The sequence below is a fragment of the Crinia signifera genome, chromosome 9, assembly GCF_055691185.1.
Source record: "Crinia signifera chromosome 9, ASM5569118v1, whole genome shotgun sequence".
Taxonomy (NCBI): Eukaryota; Metazoa; Chordata; class Amphibia; order Anura; family Myobatrachidae; genus Crinia; species Crinia signifera.
This window is the reverse complement of record NC_139225.1, coordinates 165588704-165612592: the sequence shown is the minus strand read 5'-3', so window position 1 is coordinate 165612592 and position 23889 is coordinate 165588704. Positions and strand designations below refer to the sequence as shown.

At 50.6% G+C, this 23889-nt stretch overlaps 2 protein-coding genes across 2 annotated transcripts in view; one reads left to right on the top strand and one right to left on the bottom strand.

The window, feature by feature from the left end:
* Nucleotides 1-2184: 2184 nt before the first annotated feature.
* Nucleotides 2185-21241, bottom strand: CHMP1B (charged multivesicular body protein 1B). The gene is made up of 8 exons (XM_083160392.1): nt 21085-21241; nt 9074-9171; nt 8085-8231; nt 7846-7914; nt 7658-7765; nt 6841-6884; nt 4367-4439; nt 2185-3261 (listed from the first exon to the last, which is right to left on the bottom strand). Exons 1-8 carry the CDS (start codon nt 21098-21100, stop codon nt 3217-3219), a joined length of 600 nt encoding a protein of 199 aa, XP_083016518.1. The 5' UTR covers nt 21101-21241; the 3' UTR covers nt 2185-3216.
* Nucleotides 21242-21365: 124 nt separating this feature from the next.
* Nucleotides 21366-23889, top strand: part of TENT5D (terminal nucleotidyltransferase 5D) — a 109651-nt gene continuing 107127 nt past the window's right edge. The window contains exon 1 of the mRNA XM_083160391.1: nt 21366-21381. The gene's annotated coding sequence lies outside the window, so the exon portion shown is untranslated. The remainder of the gene's footprint in view (nt 21382-23889) is intronic.

Here is a 23889-nt window from a genome sequence, read left to right as displayed (position 1 = left end):
CAGTGAGCATTATGTATGTAAGTGGCACTACTACTACTACTGTGGGCATAATGTGTAAGCGGTATTCCTACAGTGAGCATTATGTATGTAAGGGGCACTACTACTACTGTGTCCATTATTTGTAAAGGAGACTATCACTGCTAGCAATATGACTAAGGTACACAATGCCCACAGCATTAGTGTCCATATTTCCCACAGCAGTACCCTTTACACATAATAGACACAGTACTGCCCCTTATACACATAATGGGTAATTTTGTGTGGCCTTATCCCTTCCCTGTATGGCCATGCCCCCTTCTTTCGAGACCACTCCTCTTTTTGTTTTTGCAGTGCACAATGTATGGGAGGTAAAGTACAAATTAGTTTGCGGGGGCCCAGACCACCCTAGTACCACCCTCTGGCACCTTCTAATGGGAAAAAGAATAGGTGTCGGGGAAACGAGTGCCACCACCTTCGTAGGACACCATGTTAAGCCCTGCTTACAAACATTGGATTTGTTACCTTCAGGTGGGCATACAAACCCAAATCAGGCACATAATTCCAAGTATCTGTATCCACATGAGGTGGGGGAGGGTAACCTGGCACAGAACCAGAAAATAAGCTACAGGTATTGGTATTCTATGTAACGACAGTATACACTGAGCGCAGCAACGTGATCAGTAACTGCTGACATTACCATTATTGTGACATTGTCCAGCTGCTGCCCAGTACCATCAGCAGGCCATGTTTTCCCATATGTCTTCTCTATGTTGCTAAGTAATTATCCCGCTGCTTCTACAGCCAGAGATCTGCTAAACACGATCTGCTGGGAGAACTTGAGGGTTGATAACTAGTGAACTACATAGAAAGCACCACACATACTGTACTCCGCACAGCTACCACTTTCCTCTTGCAGATATTACTGAGGCCACTAGGTGGCAGCACAGGAGTTCTGATCACGTTAAAGATGATTTTAGTCACATTGTCATCGTCTTCTCTTCCTGTAAATGGAGTTTTGCGTAGAACGAATCAGGACACTTTCGATTCCTCTGTAGGAAATCCACAATTTGGGTCAGTTGGACAGATTGATCCCCATGCCCAGTCCAGGCCAGCCCGGGCAGTGCAGAGTGGCACACAGCAGAAAGGGAGTAATGCAGTGGTGGCATGTAATTACAGTACACCAAGGGCATGGAAATGGACCGGGGGTGGCACAGTGATACGAGGTTCACCAGTAGAGCTGGGACATGTTCGCACTGACGGCTGGGAGACCAAGCCACATTACATTTACTAAAACTTCTAAAGAGAGTAACCCCAGATTCTTCTATGTCCAACATCACCTTTATCATTTATCTATTGCATCCCAGAAACTAATAGACAGATGAACAACATCACCTCTTTATTTTTAGAAGCTTTAGCAAATACCCCCTCCCCCCTCTGGTGTTTATAACTTGAACAGTTCCTAATTTGCCCTCTGGGTGGCGCTGTGCTACAGGAGTAGATGAGAAGGCAGCTGCCACTCACTAATAAGTACACCAAACCACGTAGAATGATTTCACGCTCCACAGCGGCACATTCCGTGCATACAGCAATTCCACCCCAATCCCTACGTATTGTGGCATTAGCTCAATATGGCACAGAACTGCCCCTCTGGGGTGCGCACCAGTGCAGATAATCTGAAGACGGCTTGTTTAATATGGTGGGTGCTGGAACCCCAGTGACAGCCCCAGGTTTCTCTTACATAAGAGTGTGTCTAGGTTACCCCCAACTCACTCTGCCTGCGCACAACTGAAGACAAGTGATCTCTATTCCTCCCACACTGCCGTGCACTGGGAACATCACTACCCGCCGAAACAGACGCGAATCCTGACTCATCGATCCACCGTGATCAGTGTAATTATGTGCGATGTTATAGAGTGACTGTCCAAGGAATCTGTGCACAAGAGCTGCAGAATACGAGCACAGCACACCCCCCCTCCAGAGAGGGTACCAATGTGACCAGCCTAATAATGTAGGCACAGCCCTTCCCCTACCAATGTAGCAGAAGCGCGAGGATTTGGTCTCCATGTTTGCTGAGAGCCACAACAGAGGCAGCTGCAGACCTCAGCCTGGAGAACGTATGCTGGGGGCTGGTGCGAGAATTCGCAGGGCGCACACAATGAGCCGCAGTTCTATACAACCCCATCAAGCAACTAGGCACAGACCAGGAAAGCAACGACAGTTTATTAAAAGCAACAGAGTATATGGTAGAAAAGTCAGAGTCTGCCGCGAAGCTGTGTGACACTGTACAAGAGATGGCAGGATATATACATGGGAGGCGGAAACATAAATAGAGGCAAAATAGGATAATTCATCTCAGCAAAAAGCACTCACACGCAGAGGAGCAGTTATTGTACTCAGCAGCTGCTGGTACTGGAACAGAATATACAGATACAGACGCTTCCTGCCGACCGCAATACACTAATCAGAAACGTTCTTGTTCAGAATACGTTTTACACAGAGGAAGCGGCGGTCGGATGAGGGAACCGTAATAAAACACTCACCGCATATCACACACACAACCTGAATTATACCGCTGCTTATCTATTCCGGGTCATTGCTGCCTTGGGACAAGATTTATCAAAGTACCATCTGATCAGCTCCTAACTGCCATGTTACAGGCCGTGTATGAAAAATGTACCAGCCAATCAGCTTCTCTCTCCAAGCATTGATAATCTTCCCCGAGAAGAACAAAAATACAGAGTATACCATCATCAGTGTTTCACAGCCATTATTCTCAGACCTGTGTCTTACTTCTAGCTGATGAAGGTACTCGCCTCGCACACTCACACAATGACACACTTACCCCAGGGGTGGAGCCATGACTCTATATGGACGTTACATTACGGCAGGCTCAGTGTTACACAACAAGTGGGACGTATTTGCATAGACCTCTAGGATGAAACATTTGACTTACTAAAATAATAATAAAAATATACCTGGGACTGCAGAACCCCCCCCTAGAGAAGGGAGAGGCTACATTTAGGGGGCGCTGCTGGAGAATGGCGCAGTGAGCGGAACCCTTTATACACAGTAACACATGGGGGAAGTTGTAGATGAAACTGGTCTATGGCCAGATGACAAGTGAATAAGCCTTGTGTGTACAATAATATTTATCAATGAAAACATATACATGAGAAAGACATATCCAGGTATATACAGTAAAAAGCAATTAATGCACTTATGGAAGGACGGAACCTCCTACACTTGATCACGCAGACGTGCGAGTCTCTGCGACAGCTCGTCCTGTAAGAGAAACGTTGTGGTCAGTGCTCAGTTATTACATTACTGATAAAAACAGTGCTTCAATGACATATTAAAGGTGTGACCAATCTGCGAATTTTCCTTGAACTAAACCAGTACAAGGATCACACTACATTTTAATATCTCTAATCCTAATTAACCCCTTGTGCCATCCTATTTTAAATTAAGTCTCAAATAAAAGTTATGTATTAATTATCTAATTTAATCAATTATAAAAGAGTGCGCCCAAAAAGCGTTTTTCTTTCCCTTTTTTTTGTCGGATTCCTTTGTCCTGACAAATAAAAACCCAGTGTCCAAGCTAGAACAGACTGTCAGCATGGCACATCTCCCTGCGCACCAGCATCACTGCACCAACAGTCACTAAGGACACCCAACACATATACTGGACTACAGCAGCTGGCATAACGCACCAAGGAAGCTCATGTGAGAGAAGCCAGGCAGCAAGTTGGTACTCTCAGCGGGTGCTCGTGCCAGGAAGACGCCATACAGCTGAGGTCCCCACTGCACAGTGATCATAGCCCGGTACATATACAAGGCATCAGTGCCGTGTACATAAAATAATCTCCCTACATATAATAAGCCTGTCAGAAACAGACTATGAGGTAGTGGCAGCTACAATTCTATATGCAGCTAGTGCAAAACTATGCTAATGGTGGTGTGTGGAAGCGTACAGACCCACAGGCCACAATGTGATAAGATAGCCGGCAACATGTTTCCTACATACAGGATTGCAGTCTGAGACTTACACACCTAAAGTCCCTGATCATGGCTTCGTTACTCTGGTACCTGCGCAGTACGACTAAGACGCACGCATAGTTTACGGATAATTGCTCGGCACCTTAATAATCAGTATGGCGCAAAACACTGAATGAGGCCCAATATCCCAGGGTGCTGGCTGCTCCATTGCTGCCACGGGACATAAACTTCCGCGGAGAAATAGCGCTCACCCCTGTCACACAGACTCCGCCCTGCGCATCTATAACATCACTGACACTCCCCTTACATGCTCCACCCACATATGAAGAGTACAGCGCTGTGCACATGTAACAGAACCATTACATAGCGCTGGGCTGACAGCGGGTGTTACCTGTTCTGTAGATGCTACACTGGTACCAACGGAGCCGGTTTGGCCTTGGGGTAGTTCCATATTCAAGTCAAGCCTGCAAATATACAGAATACAGATGTTACAGGATCTGCAGCACTGGGAGGAACGTGGGAGAACTAAAAGGTCAGACGGGAACAATAGGAATTCTAGTGGGCCTGTATACAGGAGGTGGGCGGTACCGTGGGGGGCCTGTATACAGGAGGTGGGCAGAAACAGGGTATGTAGAGATCAGCCGGCAGTACCGGGGCCTGTATATGGGAGGCGGACAGTACCAGCGGCCTGCATACGGGAGGTGGACAGTAACATGGGGTGGGGTGGGGTGCGAGTATAAAGGACAGGGTACGCACAGATCGGTATACAGTACCGGGGCCTGGATAGGGAGGCGGACAGTGTGTATAAAGGACAGGGTACGCACAGATCAGCATACAGTACCGGGGCCTGGATACGATACAGTACCAGGGCCTGGATACGGGAGGCGGACAGTGTGTATAAAGGACAGGGTACGCTGCAAAGTTCAGCATACAGTACCGGGGCCTGGATACGGGAGGCTGACAGTGTGTATAAAGGACAGGGTATGCACAGATCAGCATACAGTACCGGGGCCTGGAAAGGGAGGCGGACAGTGTGTATAAAGGACAGGGTACGCACAGATCGGTATACAGTACCGGGGCCTGGATACGGGAGGTGTGTATAAAGGACAGGGTACGCACAGATTGGTATACAGTACAGGGGCCTGGATACGGGAGGCGGACAGTGTGTATAAAGGACAGGGTATGCTGCACAGATCAGCATACAGTACCGGGGCCTGGATACGGGAGGCGGACAGTGTGTATAAAAGGACAGGGTACGCACAGATCAGCATACAGTACCAGGGCCTGGAGGCGGACAGTGTGTATAAAGGACAGGGTACGCACAGATCAGCATACAGTACCGGGGCCTGGATACGGGAGGTGGACAGCGTGTATAAAGGACAGGGTACCCACAGATCAGTATAAAGTACCGGGGCCTGGATACGGGAGGCGGACAGTGTGTATAAAAGGACAGGGTACGCACAGATCAGTATACAGTACCGGGGCCTGGATACGGGAGGCGGACAGTGTGTATAAAAGGACAGGGTACGCACAGATCAGTATACAGTACCGGGGCCTGGATACGGGAGGCGGACAGTGTGTATAAAGGACAGGGTATGCTGCACAGATCAGCATACAGTACCGGGGCCTGAATACGGGAGGCGGACAGTGTGTATAAAAGGACAGGGTACGCACAGATCAGCATACAGTACCGGGGCCTGGATACGATACAGTACCGGGGCCTGGATACGAGAGGCGGACAGCGTGTATAAAGGACAGGGTACGCACAGATCAGCATACAGTACCGGGGCCTGGATACGGGAGGCGGACAGCGTGTATAAAGGACAGGGTACGCACAGATCAGCATACAGTACCGGGGCCTGTATACGATACAGTACCGGGGCCTGGTTACGGGAGGCGGACAGTGTGTATAAAGGACAGGGTACGCACAGATCAGCATACAGTACCGGGGCCTGGATACGGGAGGCGGACAGTGTGTATAAAGGACAGGGTATGCACAGATCAATATACAGTACCGGGGCCTGGATACGGGAGGCGGACAGTGTGTATAAAGGACAGGGTACGCACAGATCAGCATACAGTACCGGGGCCTGGATACGATACAGTACCGGGGCCTGGATACGGGAGGCGGACAGTGTGTATAAAGGACAGGGTACGCACAGATCAGCATACAGTACCGGGGCCTGGATACGATACAGTACCGGGGCCTGGATACGGGAGGCGGACAGTGTGTATAAAGGACAGGGTACGCACAGATCAGCATACAGTACCGGGGCCTGGATACGGGAGGCGGACAGTGTGTATAAAGGACAGGGTACGCACAGATCAGTATACAGTACCGGGGCCTGGATACGGGAGGCGGACAGTGTGTATAAAGGACAGGGTACGCACAGATCAGTATACAGTACCGGGGCCTGGATACGGGAGGCGGACAGTGTGTATAAAGGACAGGGTACGCACAGATCAGTATACAGTACCGGGGCCTGGATACGGGAGGCGGACAGTGTGTATAAAGGACAGGGTACGCACAGATCAGTATACAGTACCGGGGCCTGGATACGGGAGGCGGACAGTGTGTATAAAGGACAGGGTACGCACAGATCAGTATACAGTACCGGGGCCTGGATACGGGAGGCGGACAGTGTGTATAAAGGACAGGGTACGCACAGATCAGTATACAGTACCGGGGCCTGGATACGGGAGGCGGACAGTGTGTATAAAGGACAGGGTACGCACAGATCAGCACACAGTACCGGGGCCTGGATACGGGAGGCGGACAGTGTATGCACAGATGACAGGAGAAGAACATTACAAGCACGGACAGGGAATTCCCATAGAATTGCAGCCAGAGTAATGACCACTTACCCGGCCTCATCCGCCATCTCCTGTAATAAGCCATCCACTTGGTTCTACAATAGAAAAGGAATTATGAGCGTAATATCCTACATCCACCAATAAACATGGGCAGCGCTCTGCCATTACCACATGTATTACATTATAGTGAGAACCCCGTATAGATGGCAACCTTCCCACTGAAAGGACAAGGAGGAACAGAGAACTTCAATTAGTACTACGGACGGTTTGTCCTTCGATGCCCTTTGCTGAAGAGTATCAGACCCAATATTCACCCAGAGAACTTGGCCTGTACAGGTGCAGACATATACAAAAGACCTTTCCCCCACCCTGGTTTTTAACAGAGGTTGCAAGGAGGAGAGAGGCCCCCCTGGCACATTCCTCGGAGCTGGGGCTACTCCAGGGCAGAGAGGCCCCCCTGGCACATTCCTCGGAGCTGGGGCTACGCCAGGGCAGAGAGGGCCCCCTGGCACATTCCTCGGAGCTCGGGCTACGCCAGGGCAGAGGGGGCCCCCTGGCACATTCCTCGGAGCTCGGGCTACAGTGTAATCCCTGCCGATTTGGTGACAGCAGCGTCACGTGACCGATAGCAGCCCAACCAGAAATTTCTGTGAGGCAAAAAAAAAAAAAGCCCAATATCTGGATAATATTTGTATTTGCTAGGGCAACAGAATCGACATGTGCACATCTGCCCCCTTTACCAAGGCTTTCTACTTAACGCTGAATGAAGCCCAGTATGTTGTCACTGTGCCCTCACTGCCCCATGTATTTAGTTTGTGTGGGCACTGTTCGATTACAGCCCCATGGGCTACACAGTGGTGTCACTGACCTGTGGGGTAGTGAGCGTAGTTGTGTTACTCATTGAATCTTCCATCTGTTGCGTCTGAACATCGAGGGTCTCAAACTGGTGCTCAAATTTGTCCATAAGAGCCGAGATCTGCAGACAGTAAATGCAGAGAGTCAGTAATAGAGACACGGACGTCATTACACCGGGACACAGGCGGCTCATACACCCACCTTCTCCAGATTCATACTCTTCAGTGTCGCGTCCATGGATTTCACCACGCCAGCCATCGACTTGGTCACCTGCAACACAAAGCATGATGTCATGTTCCAACAGGAAGCTGCAAAGTCATGTTATTATAACGACATCAGATCTCCGGAACCTCATCTACAGTACCCCGATAACATGCCCTCTGCTCACTGTGGGATTATTATCAGATCACCGGAATATTTATATCACCAAGACTACCCACCTTGCCCATCGTGACAGCGGTCTGCACCCGCGCTGCAACTGCATCCACCCTGGCGCTCATCCGCAGGAAGTTTATCCCTTGGTTCTTCTGTCGGATGGCGTTCTCTGCGTGTATCCGTGCGATCTCTGTATTCCCCTTCTGAATTGCCTGGAGAAGAAAACGTACCAAGAAATATCCAGCATCAAATACCACACACAGTAATCAGGCTGCAATGGGGATTCCCATGCCAGCGGATCGGAGCGGTCACATAGTTCTATGTCCTGTATGAAGTCTCCAGGAAGAGATGGGAGACCGGAGGTGTCCTTATTTAGAGTACACTGTGGGCACCCCTAGTACGCGGCATACCGGAGGGTACACTGTGGGCACCCCTAGTACGCGGCATACCGGAGGGTACACTGTGAGCACCCCTAGTACGCGGCATACCGGAGGGTACACTGTGAGCACCCCTAGTACGCGGCATACCGGAGGGTACACTGTGGGCACCCCTAGTACGCGGCATACCGGAGGGTACACTGTGGGCACCCCTAGTACGCGGCATACCGGAGGGTACACTGTGGGCACCCCTAGTACGCGGCATACCGGAGGGTACACTGTGGCCACCCCTCGTACGCGTCATACCGGAGGGTACACTGTGGCCACCCCTCGTACGCGTCATACCGGAGGGTACACTGTGGCCACCCCTCGTACACAGCATACCGGAGGGGACACTGTGGGCACCCCTAGTACACGGCATACCGGAGGGTACACTGTGGGCACCCCTAGTACGTGTCATACCGGAGGGTACACTGTGGCCACCCCTCGTACGCGTCATACCGGAGGGTACACTGTGACCACCCCTCGTATACAGCATACCGGAGGGGACACTGGGGGCATCCCTAGTACGCAGCATAACGGAGGGGACACTGGGGGCATCCCTAGTATACGGGAGGGTACACTGTGGGCACCCCTAGTATATGGCATACTGCCGTGATTTGCAGAACACTTCTCACCTTCTTGATTTTGGCTTTCTCTATTTTTTCTTCTTTGTCGCATTTTTTGGCGTTGCGGTTGAGTTCTTTAGCTGCAAATTTCAAGTTGAAGAGATGCTCTGATTGGAGAGTTAAGGAACAGACCGGTTACATCTCAGCCTATGGCAACAGATTAACAAAGGAAGTGAGTCGGGGAGGGACCTCCGTAACCAAGGATGTTTTACCAATGCGTTCCTAAAGCATAGAACAGAACAGTGAGAAGGCGTCAACAAGATACATTTCCAAGCGTTATGTGCAGACAGGGGCAGTATACAGGCCGGACACTGCCCAGTGTTAGGGTCAATACCCATAACCTGAAACTCAACGCTTCCACAGAAAAAACAATGTGGGAAAAAGCCAAATGTGCAAGACCACCAAAAGCCATCTGCAATTGGCCAGAAATGAGCAAACCCCCCCCCCCCCCCCACCATCAGAACAGGCCAAATTTGCCCCGTTCCGAGAGAGCGTATCAGTCACATCAGTCCCTGCCCCAGAGGAGCTTACACTGTATATTCCCTATCACATGTACACACATTACAGAGAGCGTATCAGTCACATCAGTCCCTGCCCCAGTGCTGCTTACACTCTATATTCCCTATCACACGTACACACACATTACAGAGAGCGTATCAGTCACATCAGCCCCTGCCCCAGTGCGGCTTACACTCTATATTCCCTATCACATGTACACACATTACAGAGAGCGTATCGGTCACATCAGTCCCTGCCCCAGTGCTGCTTACACTGTATATTCCCTATCACATGTACACACACATTACAGAGAGCGTATCAGTCACATCATCCCCTGCCCCAGTGCTGCTTACACTCTATATTCCCTATCACACGTACACACACATTACAGAGAGCGTATCAGTCACATCAGCCCCTGCCCCAGTGCGGCTTACACTCTATATTCCCTATCACATGTACACACATTACAGAGAGCGTATCGGTCACATCAGTCCCTGCCCCAGTGCTGCTTACACTCTATATTCCCTATCACATGTACACACACATTACAGAGAGCGTATCAGTCACATCAGCCCCTGCCCCAGTGGTGCTTACACTCTATATTCCCTATCACATGTACACACATTACAGAGAGCGTATCAGTCACATCAGTCCCTGCCCCAGTGCTGCTTACACTCTATATTCCCTATCACATGTACACACACATTACAGAGAGCGTATCAGTCACATCAGCCCCTGCCCCAGTGCTGCTTACACTCTATATTCCCTATCACATGTACACACACATTACAGAGAGCGTATCAGTCACATCAGCCCCTGCCCCAGTGCTGCTTACACTCTATATTCCCTATCACATGTACACACACATTACAGAGAGCGTATCGGTCACATCAGTCCCTGCCCCAGTGCTGCTTACACTCTATATTCCCTATCACATGTACACACATTACAGAGAGCGTATCAGTCACATCAGTCCCTGCCCAGTGGTGCTTACACTCTATATTCCCTATCACATGTACACACATTACAGAGAGCGTATCAGTCACATCAGCCCCTGCCCCAGCGGTGCTTACACTCTATATTCCCTATCACATGTACACACATTACAGAGAGCGTATCAGTCACATCAGCCCCTGCCCCAGTGCTGCTTACACTCTATATTCCCTATCACATGTACACAGAGGAATTCTAGGGTTAATTTTGTTGGGAGACAATTAACCTATGTGTTTGGAATGTGGGAGGAAACCCACGCAAGTACGGGGAGAATATACAAACTCCGCACAGTTAGGGTCATGGTGGAAATCAAACCCATGACCTCAGTGCTGTGAGGCAGTAATGCTAACCATTACACCATCCATGCTGCCCCGTATATATAACACATGGTGGGGATAGAACCCATGACCTCAGTGCTGTGAGGCAGTAATGTAACCATTACACCATCCATGCTGCCCCGTATATATAACACATGGTGGGGATAGAACCCATGACCTCAGCGCTGTGAAGCAGTAATACTAACCATTATACCTTCCGTGCTGCCCCGTGTATATATAACACATGGTGGGGATAGAACCCATGACCTCAGCGCTGTGAGGCAGTAATGTAACCATTATACCGTCCGTGCTGCCCCGTGTATATATAACACATGGTGGGGATAGAATACATGACCTCAGTGCTGTGAGGCAGTAATGCTAACCATTACACCATCCGTACTGCCCCGTATATATAACACATGGTGGGGAAAGAACCCATGACCTCAGTGCTGTGAAGCAGTAATACTAACCATTATACCGTCCGTGCTACCCCGTATATATAACACATGGTGGGGATAGAACCCATGACCTCAGCGCTGTGGGGCAGTAATGCTAACCATTACATCGTCCGTACTGCCCCGTATATATATCACATGGTGGGGATAGAACCCATGACCTCAGTGCTGTGAGGCAGTAATGTAACCATTACACCATCCGTACTGCCCTGTATATATAAGACATGGTGGGGATAGAACCCATGACCTCAGTGCTGTGAGGCAGTAATGCTAACCATTACACCATCCGTACTGCCCCGTATATATAACACATGGTGGGGAAAGAACCCATGACCTCAGTGCTGTGAAGCAGTAATGCTAACCATTACACCATCCGTACAGCCCCGTATATATAACACATGGTGGGGATAGAACCCATGACCTCAGCGCTGTGGGGCAGTAATGCTAACCATTACACCATCCGTACTGCCCTATATATATATATATATATCACATGGTGGGGATAGAACCCATGACCTCAGTGCTGTGAGGCAGTAATGCTAACCATTACACCATCCGTACTGCCCTGTATATATATAACACATGGTGGGGATAGAACCCATGACCTCAGTGCTGTGAGGCAGTAATGCTAACCATTACACCATCCGTACTGCCCCATATATAACACATGGTGGGGATAGAACACATGACCTCAGTGCTGTGAGGCAGTAATGCTAACCATTACACCATCCGTACTGCCCCATATATAACACATGGCGGGGATAGAACCCATGACCTCAGTGCTGTGAGGCAGTAATGCTAACCATTACACCATCCGTACTGCCCCATATATAACACATGGTGGGGATAGAACACATGACCTCAGTGCTGTGAGGCAGTAATGCTAACCATTACACCGTCCGTACTGCCCTGTATATATAACACATGGTGGGGATAGAACCCATGACCTCAGTGCTGTGAGGCGGTAATGTAACAATTACACCGTCCGTACTGCCCCCTATATATAACACATGGTGGGGATAGAACCCATGACCTCAGTGCTGTGAGGCGGTAATGTAACAATTACACCGTCCGTACTGCCCCCTATATATAACACATGGTGGGGATAGAACCCATGACCTCAGTGCTGTGAGGCAGTAATACTAACCATTACACCGTCCGTACTGCCCCTTATATATATATATAACATGGTGGGGATAGAACCCATGACCTCAGTGCTGTGAGGCAGTAATGCTAACCATTACACCATCCGTACTGCCCCATATATAACACATGGTGGGGATAGAACACATGACCTCAGTGCTGTGAGGCAGTAATGTAACCATTACACCGTCCGTACTGCCCCGTATATATAACACATGGTGGGGATAGAACCCATGACCTCAGTGCTGTGAGGCAGTAATGCTAACCATTACACCATCCGTACTGCCCCGTATATATAACACATGGTGGGGATAGAACACATGACCTCAGTGCTGTGAGGCAGTAATGCTAACCATTACACCGTCCGTACTGCCCTGTATATATAACACATGGTGGGGATAGAACACATGACCTCAGTGCTGTGAGGCAGTAATGCTAACCATTACACCGTCCGTACTGCCCCCTATATATAACACATGGTGGGGATAGAACCCATGACCTCAGTGCTGTGAGGCGGTAATGTAACAATTACACCGTCCGTACTGCCCCCTATATATAACACATGGTGGGGATAGAACCCATGACCTCAGTGCTGTGAGGCAGTAATGCTAACCATTACACCGTCCGTACTGCCCCGTATATATAACACATGGTGGGGATAGAACACATGACCTCAGCGCTGTGAGGCAGTAATGCTAACCATTACACCGTCCGTACTGCCCCCTATATATAACACATGGTGGGGATAGAACCCATGACCTCAGCGCTGTGAGGCAGTAATATAACTATTACACCATCCGTGCTGCCCCGTATATAGAACACATGGTGGGGATAGAACCCATGACCTCAGCGCTGTGAGGCAGTAATGTAACCATTACACCATCCGTACTGCCCCGTATATATAACACATGGTGGGGATAGAACCCATGACCTCAGTGCTGTGAGGTAGTAATGCTAACCATTACACCATCCGTACTGCCCCGTATATATATATAACACATGGTGGGGATAGAACCCATGACCTCAGCGCTGTGAGGCGGTAATGTAACAATTACACCGTCCGTACTGCCCCGTATATATAACACATGGTGGGGATAGAACCCATGACCTCAGTGCTGTGAGGCAGTGATGTAACCATTACACCGTCCGTACTGCCCCGTATATATAACACATGGTGGGGATAGAACCCATGACCTCAGCGCTGTGAGGCAGTAATGTAACCATTACACCATCCGTACTGCCCCGTATATATAACACATGGTGGGGATAGAACCCATGACCTCAGTGCTGTGAGGCAGTGATGTAACCATTACACCATCCGTACTGCCCCGTATATATAACACATGGTGGGGATAGAACCCATGACCTCAGTGCTGTGAGGTAGTAATGCTAACCATTACACCATCCGTACTGCCCCGTATATATAACACATGGTGGGGATAGAACCCATGACCTCAGCGCTGTGAGGCAGTAATATAACCATTACACCATCCGTGCTGCCCCGTATATAGAACACATGGTGGGGATAGAACCCATGACCTCAGCGCTGTGAGGCAGTAATGTAACCATTACACCATCCGTACTGCCCCGTATATATAACACATGGTGGGGATAGAACCCATGACCTCAGTGCTGTGAGGTAGTAATGCTAACCATTACACCATCCGTACTGCCCCGTATATATAACACATGGTGGGGATAGAACCCATGACCTCAGTGCTGTGAGGCGGTAATGTAACAATTACACCGTCCGTACTGCCCCGTATATATAACACATGGTGGGGATAGAACCCATGACCTCAGTGCTGTGAGGCAGTAATGTAACCATTACACCATCCGTACTGCCCCGTATATATAACACATGGTGGGGATAGAACCCATGACCTCAGTGCTGTGAGGCGGTAATGTAACCATTACACCGTCCGTACTGCCCTGTATATATAACACATGGTGGGGATAGAACCCATGACCTCAGTGCTGAGGCAGTAATACTAACCATTACACCATCCGTACTGCCCCGTATATATTACACATGGTGGGGATAGAACCCATGACCTCAGTGCTGAGAGGCGGTAATGTAACCATTACACCGTCCGTACTGCCCGTATATATTACACATGGTGGGGATAGAACCCATGATCTCAGTGCTGTGAGGCAGTAATGCTAACCATTACACCATCCGTACTGCCCCGTATATATAACACATGGTGGGGATAGAACCCATGACCTCAGCGCTGTGAGGCAGTAATGTAACCATTACACCATCCGTACTGCCCCGTATATATAACACATGGTGGGGATAGAACCCATGACCTCAGTGCTGTGAGGCGGTAATGCTAACCATTACACCGTCCGTACTGCCCCGTATGTATAACACATGGTGGGGATAGAACCCATGACCTCAGTGCTGTGAGGCAGTAATGCTAACCATTACACCGTCCGTGCTGCCCTGTATATATAACACATGGTGGGAATAGAGCCCATGACCTCAGTGCTGTGAGGCAGTAATGCTAACCATTACACCGTCCGTACTGCCCTGTATATATAACACATGGTGGGAATAGAGCCCATGACCTCATTGCTGTGAGGCAGTAATGTAACCATTACACCATCCGTACTGCCCCGTATATATAACACATGGTGGGGATAGAACCCATGACCTCAGTGCTGTGAGGCAGTAATGTAACCATTACACCATCCGTACTGCCCCGTATATATAACACATGGTGGGGATAGAACCCATGACCTCAGTGCTGTGAGGCGGTAATGTAACCATTACACCGTCCGTACTGCCCTGTATATATAACACATGGTGGGGATAGAACCCATGACCTCAGTGCTGAGGCAGTAATACTAACCATTACACCATCCGTACTGCCCCGTATATATTACACATGGTGGGGATAGAACCCATGATCTCAGTGCTGTGAGGCAGTAATGCTAACCATTACACCATCCGTACTGCCCCGTATATATAACACATGGTGGGGATAGAACCCATGACCTCAGCGCTGTGAGGCAGTAATGTAACCATTACACCATCCGTACTGCCCCGTATATATAACACATGGTGGGGATAGAACCCATGACCTCAGTGCTGTGAGGCAGTAATATAACCATTACACCGTCCGTACTGCCCTGTATATATAACACATGGTGGGGATAGAACCCATGACCTCAGTGCTGTGAGGCGGTAATGCTAACCATTACACCGTCCATACTGCCCCGTATATATAACACATGGTGGGGATAGAACCCATGACCTCAGTGCTGTGAGGCAGTAATGTAACCATTACACCGTCCGTACTGCCCCGTATGTATAACACATGGTGGGAATAGAGCCCATGACCTCAGTGCTGTGAGGCAGTAATGCTAACCATTACACCGTCCGTACTGCCCTGTATATATAACACATGGTGGGAATAGAGCCCATGACCTCATTGCTGTGAGGCAGTAATGTAACCATTACACCATCCGTACTGCCCTGTATATATAACACATGGTGGGGATAGAACCCATGACCTCAGCGCTGTGAGGCAGTAATGCTAACCATTACAGCATCCGTACTGCCCCGTATATATAACACATGGTGGGGATAGAACCCATGACCTCAGTGCTGTGAGGCAGTAATGTAACCATTACACCATCCGTACTGCCCTGTATATATAACACATGGTGGGGATAGAACCCATGACCTCAGCGCTGTGAGGCAGTAATGCTAACCATTACAGCATCCGTACTGCCCCGTATATATAACACATGGTGGGGATAGAACCCATGACCTCAGTGCTGTGAGGCAGTAATGTAACCATTACACCATCCGTACTGCCCTGTATATATAACACATGGTGGGGATAGAACCCATGACCTCAGTGCTGTGAGGCAGTAATGTAACCATTACACCATCCGTACTGCCCCGTATATATAACACATGGTGGGGATAGAACCCATGACCTCAGCGCTGTGAGGCAGTAATGTAACCATTACACCGTCTGTACTGCCCTGTATATATAACACATGGTGGGAATAGAACCCATGACCTCAGTGCTGTGAGGCAGTAATGTAACCATTACACCATCCGTACTGCCCTGTATATATAACACATGGTGGGGATAGAACCCATGACCTCAGTGCTGTGAGGCGGTAATGCTAACCATTACACCGTCCGTACTGCCCCGTATGTATAACACATGGTGGGGATAGAACCCATGACCTCAGTGCTGTGAGGCAGTAATGCTAACCATTACACCGTCCGTGCTGCCCTGTATATATAACACATGGTGGGAATAGAGCCCATGACCTCAGTGCTGTGAGGCAGTAATGCTAACCATTACACCGTCCGTACTGCCCTGTATATATAACACATGGTGGGAATAGAGCCCATGACCTCATTGCTGTGAGGCAGTAATGTAACCATTACACCATCCGTACTGCCCTGTATATATAACACATGGTGGGGATAGAACCCATGACCTCAGTGCTGTGAGGCAGTAATGTAACCATTACACCATCCGTACTGCCCCGTATATATAACACATGGTGGGGATAGAACCCATGACCTCAGTGCTGTGAGGCGGTAATGTAACCATTACACCGTCCGTACTGCCCTGTATATATAACACATGGTGGGGATAGAACCCATGACCTCAGTGCTGAGGCAGTAATACTAACCATTACACCATCCGTACTGCCCCGTATATATTACACATGGTGGGGATAGAACCCATGATCTCAGTGCTGTGAGGCAGTAATGCTAACCATTACACCATCCGTACTGCCCCGTATATATAACACATGGTGGGGATAGAACCCATGACCTCAGCGCTGTGAGGCAGTAATGTAACCATTACACCATCCGTACTGCCCCGTATATATAACACATGGTGGGGATAGAACCCATGACCTCAGTGCTGTGAGGCAGTAATATAACCATTACACCGTCCGTACTGCCCTGTATATATAACACATGGTGGGGATAGAACCCATGACCTCAGTGCTGTGAGGCGGTAATGCTAACCATTACACCGTCCATACTGCCCCGTATATATAACACATGGTGGGGATAGAACCCATGACCTCAGTGCTGTGAGGCAGTAATGTAACCATTACACCGTCCGTACTGCCCCGTATGTATAACACATGGTGGGAATAGAGCCCATGACCTCAGTGCTGTGAGGCAGTAATGCTAACCATTACACCGTCCGTACTGCCCTGTATATATAACACATGGTGGGAATAGAGCCCATGACCTCATTGCTGTGAGGCAGTAATGTAACCATTACACCATCCGTACTGCCCTGTATATATAACACATGGTGGGGATAGAACCCATGACCTCAGCGCTGTGAGGCAGTAATGCTAACCATTACAGCATCCGTACTGCCCCGTATATATAACACATGGTGGGGATAGAACCCATGACCTCAGTGCTGTGAGGCAGTAATGTAACCATTACACCATCCGTACTGCCCTGTATATATAACACATGGTGGGGATAGAACCCATGACCTCAGCGCTGTGAGGCAGTAATGCTAACCATTACAGCATCCGTACTGCCCCGTATATATAACACATGGTGGGGATAGAACCCATGACCTCAGTGCTGTGAGGCAGTAATGCTAACCATTACACCATCCGTCCTGCCCTGTATATATAACACATGGTGGGAATAGAACCCATGACCTCAGTGCTGTGAGGCAGTAATGCTAACCATTACACCGTCCGTACTGCCCCGTATATATAACACATGGTGGGGATAGAACCCATGACCTCAGTGCTGTGAGGCAGTAATGCTAACCATTACACCGTCCGTCCTGCCCTGTATATATAACACATGGTGGGAATAGAACCCATGACCTCAGTGCTGTGAGGCAGTAATGCTAACCATTACACCGTCCGTACTGCCCCGTATATATAACACATGGTGGGGATAGAACCCATGACCTCAGCGCTGTGAGGCAGTAATGCTAACCATTACACCGTCCGTACTGCCCCGTATATATAACACATGGTGGGAATAGAACCCATGACCTCAGTGCTGTGAGGCAGTAATGTAACCATTACACCATCCGTACTGCCCTGTATATATAACACATGGTGGGGATAGAACCCATGACCTCAGTGCTGTGAGGCAGTAATGTAACCATTACACCATCCGTACTGCCCCGTATATATAACACATGGTGGGGATAGAACCCATGACCTCAGCGCTGTGAGGCAGTAATGTAACCATTACACCGTCTGTACTGCCCTGTATATATAACACATGGTGGGAATAGAACCCATGACCTCAGTGCTGTGAGGCAGTAATGTAACCATTACACCGCCTGTGCTGCCCAATGATATATTGCATGCATACTCTGTGATTTGTTTCAGCTTCTTTTGTGTGCGTGGTGCCTTCAAATGTCTAGAAATTACTATGAAATGTAACGTGAGTCACATGGAATTACCCTCACACATCAAAAACAAGTGAAATGCTGAATCCGGATCCCACTAAAATAAAAGTATCACCCCCTAATGGGCATTAGCCATACAGCAGAGGCAGGTTCTGAGCTGGGATCTGGGCTGCATTCAGACCTTTATTTCCAGGTCAGGAAGACCACTGTATTCTGTCCGACTCGCCCACCAGGAGACAGCACGGTGTCACTTACTCACTTAGCCTGTTCTACCAGTTCCCAGCCCCCCCCCCCCCCCCTCCCTCCTCCCAGGTACAGTGATTACATCAGGATCACATGCTCACCGAGCCTGACTCACACCACGGAATGAGGATGGGTGCAGCCAGAAACCTGACTCTGATAGTAAACAATGAGCCTGTGTCCGGCCAATCACACATCCCATAGGTGCATTACGTTACTTACACTGTGTGGGACTGAGGCATCCGCAGATATATAGTAATCAGTGCACAATATACCACCAGTCATCTGTATATATGTGAGCATTATTCTGGGCATTAATCCCAGCACACACACACACACACGTGACACACGGCCCTCTCCTGGCTCAGGCTGTCAGCACAATAAGGAAGCCATAGAGGTAACATCATTCTGGAACTAGAGCTGGTTATAGATCAGCAGCTGGGTGGTCTGCAGAATCCCTTCTAGTCCTAAGCCACAACACATGCAACATGTGGGACGCACTAGTCATAAGCGGTGATATATACAGTAATGAGAGGCTGAAGTCTGGGTGGGGGCCTGCAGCTGTCAGGGTGGGTGTTAAGGGATATAGGAGGACAGTCTGGGTGGTTACAGGGCAGTTATGGTGTGCTTGAAGGGGTCAAGGGGCAGTAGAGTGGGTGTTGAGGGGGGACGTGTGGATGGTTATAGAGCAGTTAGGGTAGGTGTTAGGGGCATGCGGGGGGTATCAGAAGGCAGTCAGGGCGGAAGTGTGTGGGGGGTATATAGGGGCAGTCAGGGCGGAAGTGTGTGGGGGGGTATAGGGGCAGTCAGGTCGGAAGTGTGGGAGGGGGATATAGGGGCAGTCAGGTCGGAAGTGGGGGGGGGGGGTATATAGGGGCAGTCAGGGCGGAAGGGGGGGGGTATATAGGGGCAGTCAGGGCGGAAGTGGGGGGGGGTATATAGGGGCAGTCAGGGCGGAAGTGGGGGGGGTATATAGGGGCAGTCAGGGCGGAAGTGGGGGGGGTATATAGGGGCAGTCAGGGCGGAAGTGGGGGGGGGTATATAGGGGCAGTCAGGGCGGAAGTGGGGGGGTATATAGGGGCAGTCAGGGCGGAAGTGGGGGGGATATATAGGGGCAGTCAGGGCGGAAGTGGGGGGGGTATATAGGGGCAGTCAGGGCGGAAGTGGGGGGGTATATAGGGGCAGTCAGGGCTGAAGTGGGAGGGGTATATAGGGGCAGTCAGGGCTGAAGTGGGGGGGGGGTATATAGGGGCAGTCAGGGCGGAAGTGGGGGGGTATATAGGGGCAGTCAGGGCGGAAGTGGGGGGGGTATATAGGGGCAGTCAGGGCGGAAGTGGGGGGGTATATAGGGGCAGTCAGGGCGGAAGTGGGAGGGATATATAGGGGCAGTCAGGGCGGAAGTGGGAGGGATATATAGGGGCAGTCAGGGCGGAAGTGGGGTGGAAGGATATAGGGGCAGTCAGGGCGGAACTGTGGGGGGGGGGGGATATAGGGGCAGTCAGGGCGGAAGTGGGGGGGTATATGGGGCAGTCAGGGCGGAAGTGGGGGGGTATATGGGGCAGTCAGGGCGGAAGTGGGGGGGTATATAGGGGCAGTCAGGGTGGAAGTGGGGGGGTATATAGGGGCAGTCAGGGCGGAAGTGGGGGGGTATATAGGGGCAGTCAGGGCAGAAGTGGGGGGTATATAGGGGCAGTCAGGGCGGAAGTGGAGGGGTATATAGGGGCAGTCAGGGTGGAAGTGGGGGGTATATAGGGGCAGTCAGGGTGAAAGTGTGGGGGGGTATATAGGGGCAGTCAGGGTGGAAGTGGGGGGGTATATAGGGGCAGTCAGGGTGGAAGTGGGGGGGTATATAGGGGCAGTCAGGGTGGAAGTGGGGGGGGGGTATATATATACATACATACATACATACATGCACACATATAACACATATACACACACACATACAGCCCTTCCCCTCCCGCGGTGACAGAGAAGGATACTCTCCATGCTGGACATGGTACCGGCTCGCTTCACTCCGTTCCCCGGTGTCTCCCGGTCTCTCTGTCACTAGATCCGGGCTCTTCCGGTCTACCGCCGCTCTCCGCTTCCTGTTAGTGTATGACGTCAGCCAGCTGCAACCAATAGACTTGATCCCGCTGTATCGGGGCGGGGCCAGTACACGTCCCGTGACCCGGCGCTCACGCGCTGTGAGGGGTAACAGGCCTTGCCCCCCCGTCACGTCAGTCAGCGGCGGGAGGCGGGGAGTGGGCGGGGCTGACAGAATGCTGGCCTGGGTGGTAAGTACAGGACGTCAGTCAGCGGCGGGAGGCGGGGAGTGGGCGGTGCTGGCAGAATGCTGGCCTGGGTGGTAAGTACAGTACGTCAGTCAGCGGCGGGAGGCGGGGAGTGGGCGGGGCTGGCAGAATGCTGGCCTGGGTGGTAAGTACAGTACGTCAGTCAGCGGCGGAAGGCGGGGAGTGGGCGGGGCTGGCAGAATGCTGGCCTGGGTGGTAAGTACAGTACGTCAGTCAGCGGCGGGAGGCGGGGAGTGGGCGGGGCTGGCAGAATGCTGGCCTGGGTGGTAAGTACAGTACGTCAGTCAGCGGCGGAAGGCGGGGAGTGGGCGGGGCTGGCAGAATGCTGGCCTGGGTGGTAAGTACATTACGTCAGTCAGCGGCGGGAGGCGGGGAGTGGGCGGGGCTGGCAGAATGCTGGCCTGGGTGGTAAGTACAGTACGTCAGTCAGCGGCAGGGAGGCGGGGAGTGGGCGGGGCTGGCAGAATGCTGGCCTGGGTGGTAAGTACAGGACGTCAGTCAAAGGCGGGAGGCGGGGAGTGGGCGGGGCTGGCTGGGTTTAAGTACAGGTCAGAGTCAGTAGTGACTGCCTGCCCACTGCCCAGTGACGCACGATCACCCTATGGAGGGGTCCGTGCCGCCAGATTGTCCGTACACACTGCACGATGTAATGAGTAAAGGCCCATACACACACTACGATGTCTTCTTAATGATGATGAACGACCCCATTATAAATCACCTCCTGAATAACCCAGAACGACTTCGTTCAGGGTCGTTTAGAGGGTGAATCTTCTAACATCGGACGACTACCAACGATGCGCGTACCCGTGGGTCGTTAAAGACCATAGCCATCGTCAATGCATGCAGGTCAATTTGGCTATGGTTGTTAACATTGTTTGTTTTTTCAATAGAAAAGGTCCTGCATCGTTTGTGGTCCTTTCTCATCTGTCGTGCACCAGTGATCACCTGCAATGCTGAGGTCGGTCATTTTCACTTCAAAGGTGAAAATGGAAGATGGTAGTTAACGATGGGTCGTTACTGACACATCTTTGTGTGTGTATGGGCCTTAATAAAGCTGGGCGCGCTGTGAGACGATGTGTGTCGACATAGCGTTACCACGTTACGTACACCGTGTCACTGGCGTTATCACCCATCTGGCCGCACAGCAGGGTCGCTGGGAGCTGGGGCCACTGATCAGTAAGGGCATACGGTCGCTATGTAGACGCTACGAAGGTCGACATACAATAGGTTGACCGCTAAAAGTCAACAGGGCTTAGGTCGACACATGAAATAGGTTGACATCATACCTGCCAACATTGGAGGAGACTGGGGCAAGACAGGTGCGCAGAGAATTTTGAGGGGCGTGGCCTGTCGAAAAGGGGGACGCTCTGTAAGCTGCTGGCCAGCCCCTCTGCCTGGAAGAATAGACGCATGCGCACAGCGTCTATTCACGGACTACAGGGGGGGCTCCCAACTGCCCCCCCCACGCCGTGGGACACTGCCGGCCGCGGGAGGGACGCGGGAACGCCACACAATACCGGGACGTTCCCGCAACAAGCGGGGCAGTTGGGAGGCATGTGACATGGTTATGGTCTACAGGGTCGGAAAGTTGACACAAGCATTAGGACAACAATGTGTACATCGACAGACAAAAAGTCAACATAAGTTTTTCACATTTTTTCCCCCCAAAACAGGCGTTATTTCATAGGTTACACCTTTTTGGGGCGTGGAGGGAGAGTATAACAGGCGTTATTTCATAGGTTACACCCACATGGGGCGTGGAGGGAGAGTATAACAGGCGTTATTTCATAGGTTACACCCACTTGGGGCGTGGAGGGAGAGTATAACAGGCGTTATTTCATAGGTTACACCCACTTGGGGCGTGGAGGGAGAGTATAACAGGCGTTATTTCATAGGTTACACCCACTTGGGGCGTGGAGGGAGAGTATAACAGGCGTTATTTCATAGGTTACACCCACATGGGGCGTGGAGGGAGAGTATAACAGGCGTTATTTCATAGGTTACACCCACTTGGGGCGTGGAGGGAGAGTATAACAGGCGTTATTTCATAGGTTACACCCACATGGGGCGTGGAGGGAGAGTATAACAGGCGTTATTTCATAGGTTACACCCACTTGGGGCGTGGAGGGCGAGTATAACAGGCGTTATTTCATAGGTTACACCCACATGGGGCGTGGAGGGAGAGTATAACAGGCGTTATTTCATAGGTTACACCCACTTGGGGCGTGGAGGGAGAGTATAACAGGCGTTATTTCATAGGTTACACCCACATGGGGCGTGGAGGGAGAATATAACAGGCGTTATTTCATAGGTTACACCCACATGGGGCGTGGAGGGAGAGTATAACAGGCGTTATTTCATAGGTTACACCCACTTGGGGCGTGGAGGGCGAGTATAACAGGCGTTATTTCATAGGTTACACCCACATAGGGCGTGGAGGGAGAGTATAACAGGCGTTATTTCATAGGTTACACCCACTTGGGGCGTGGA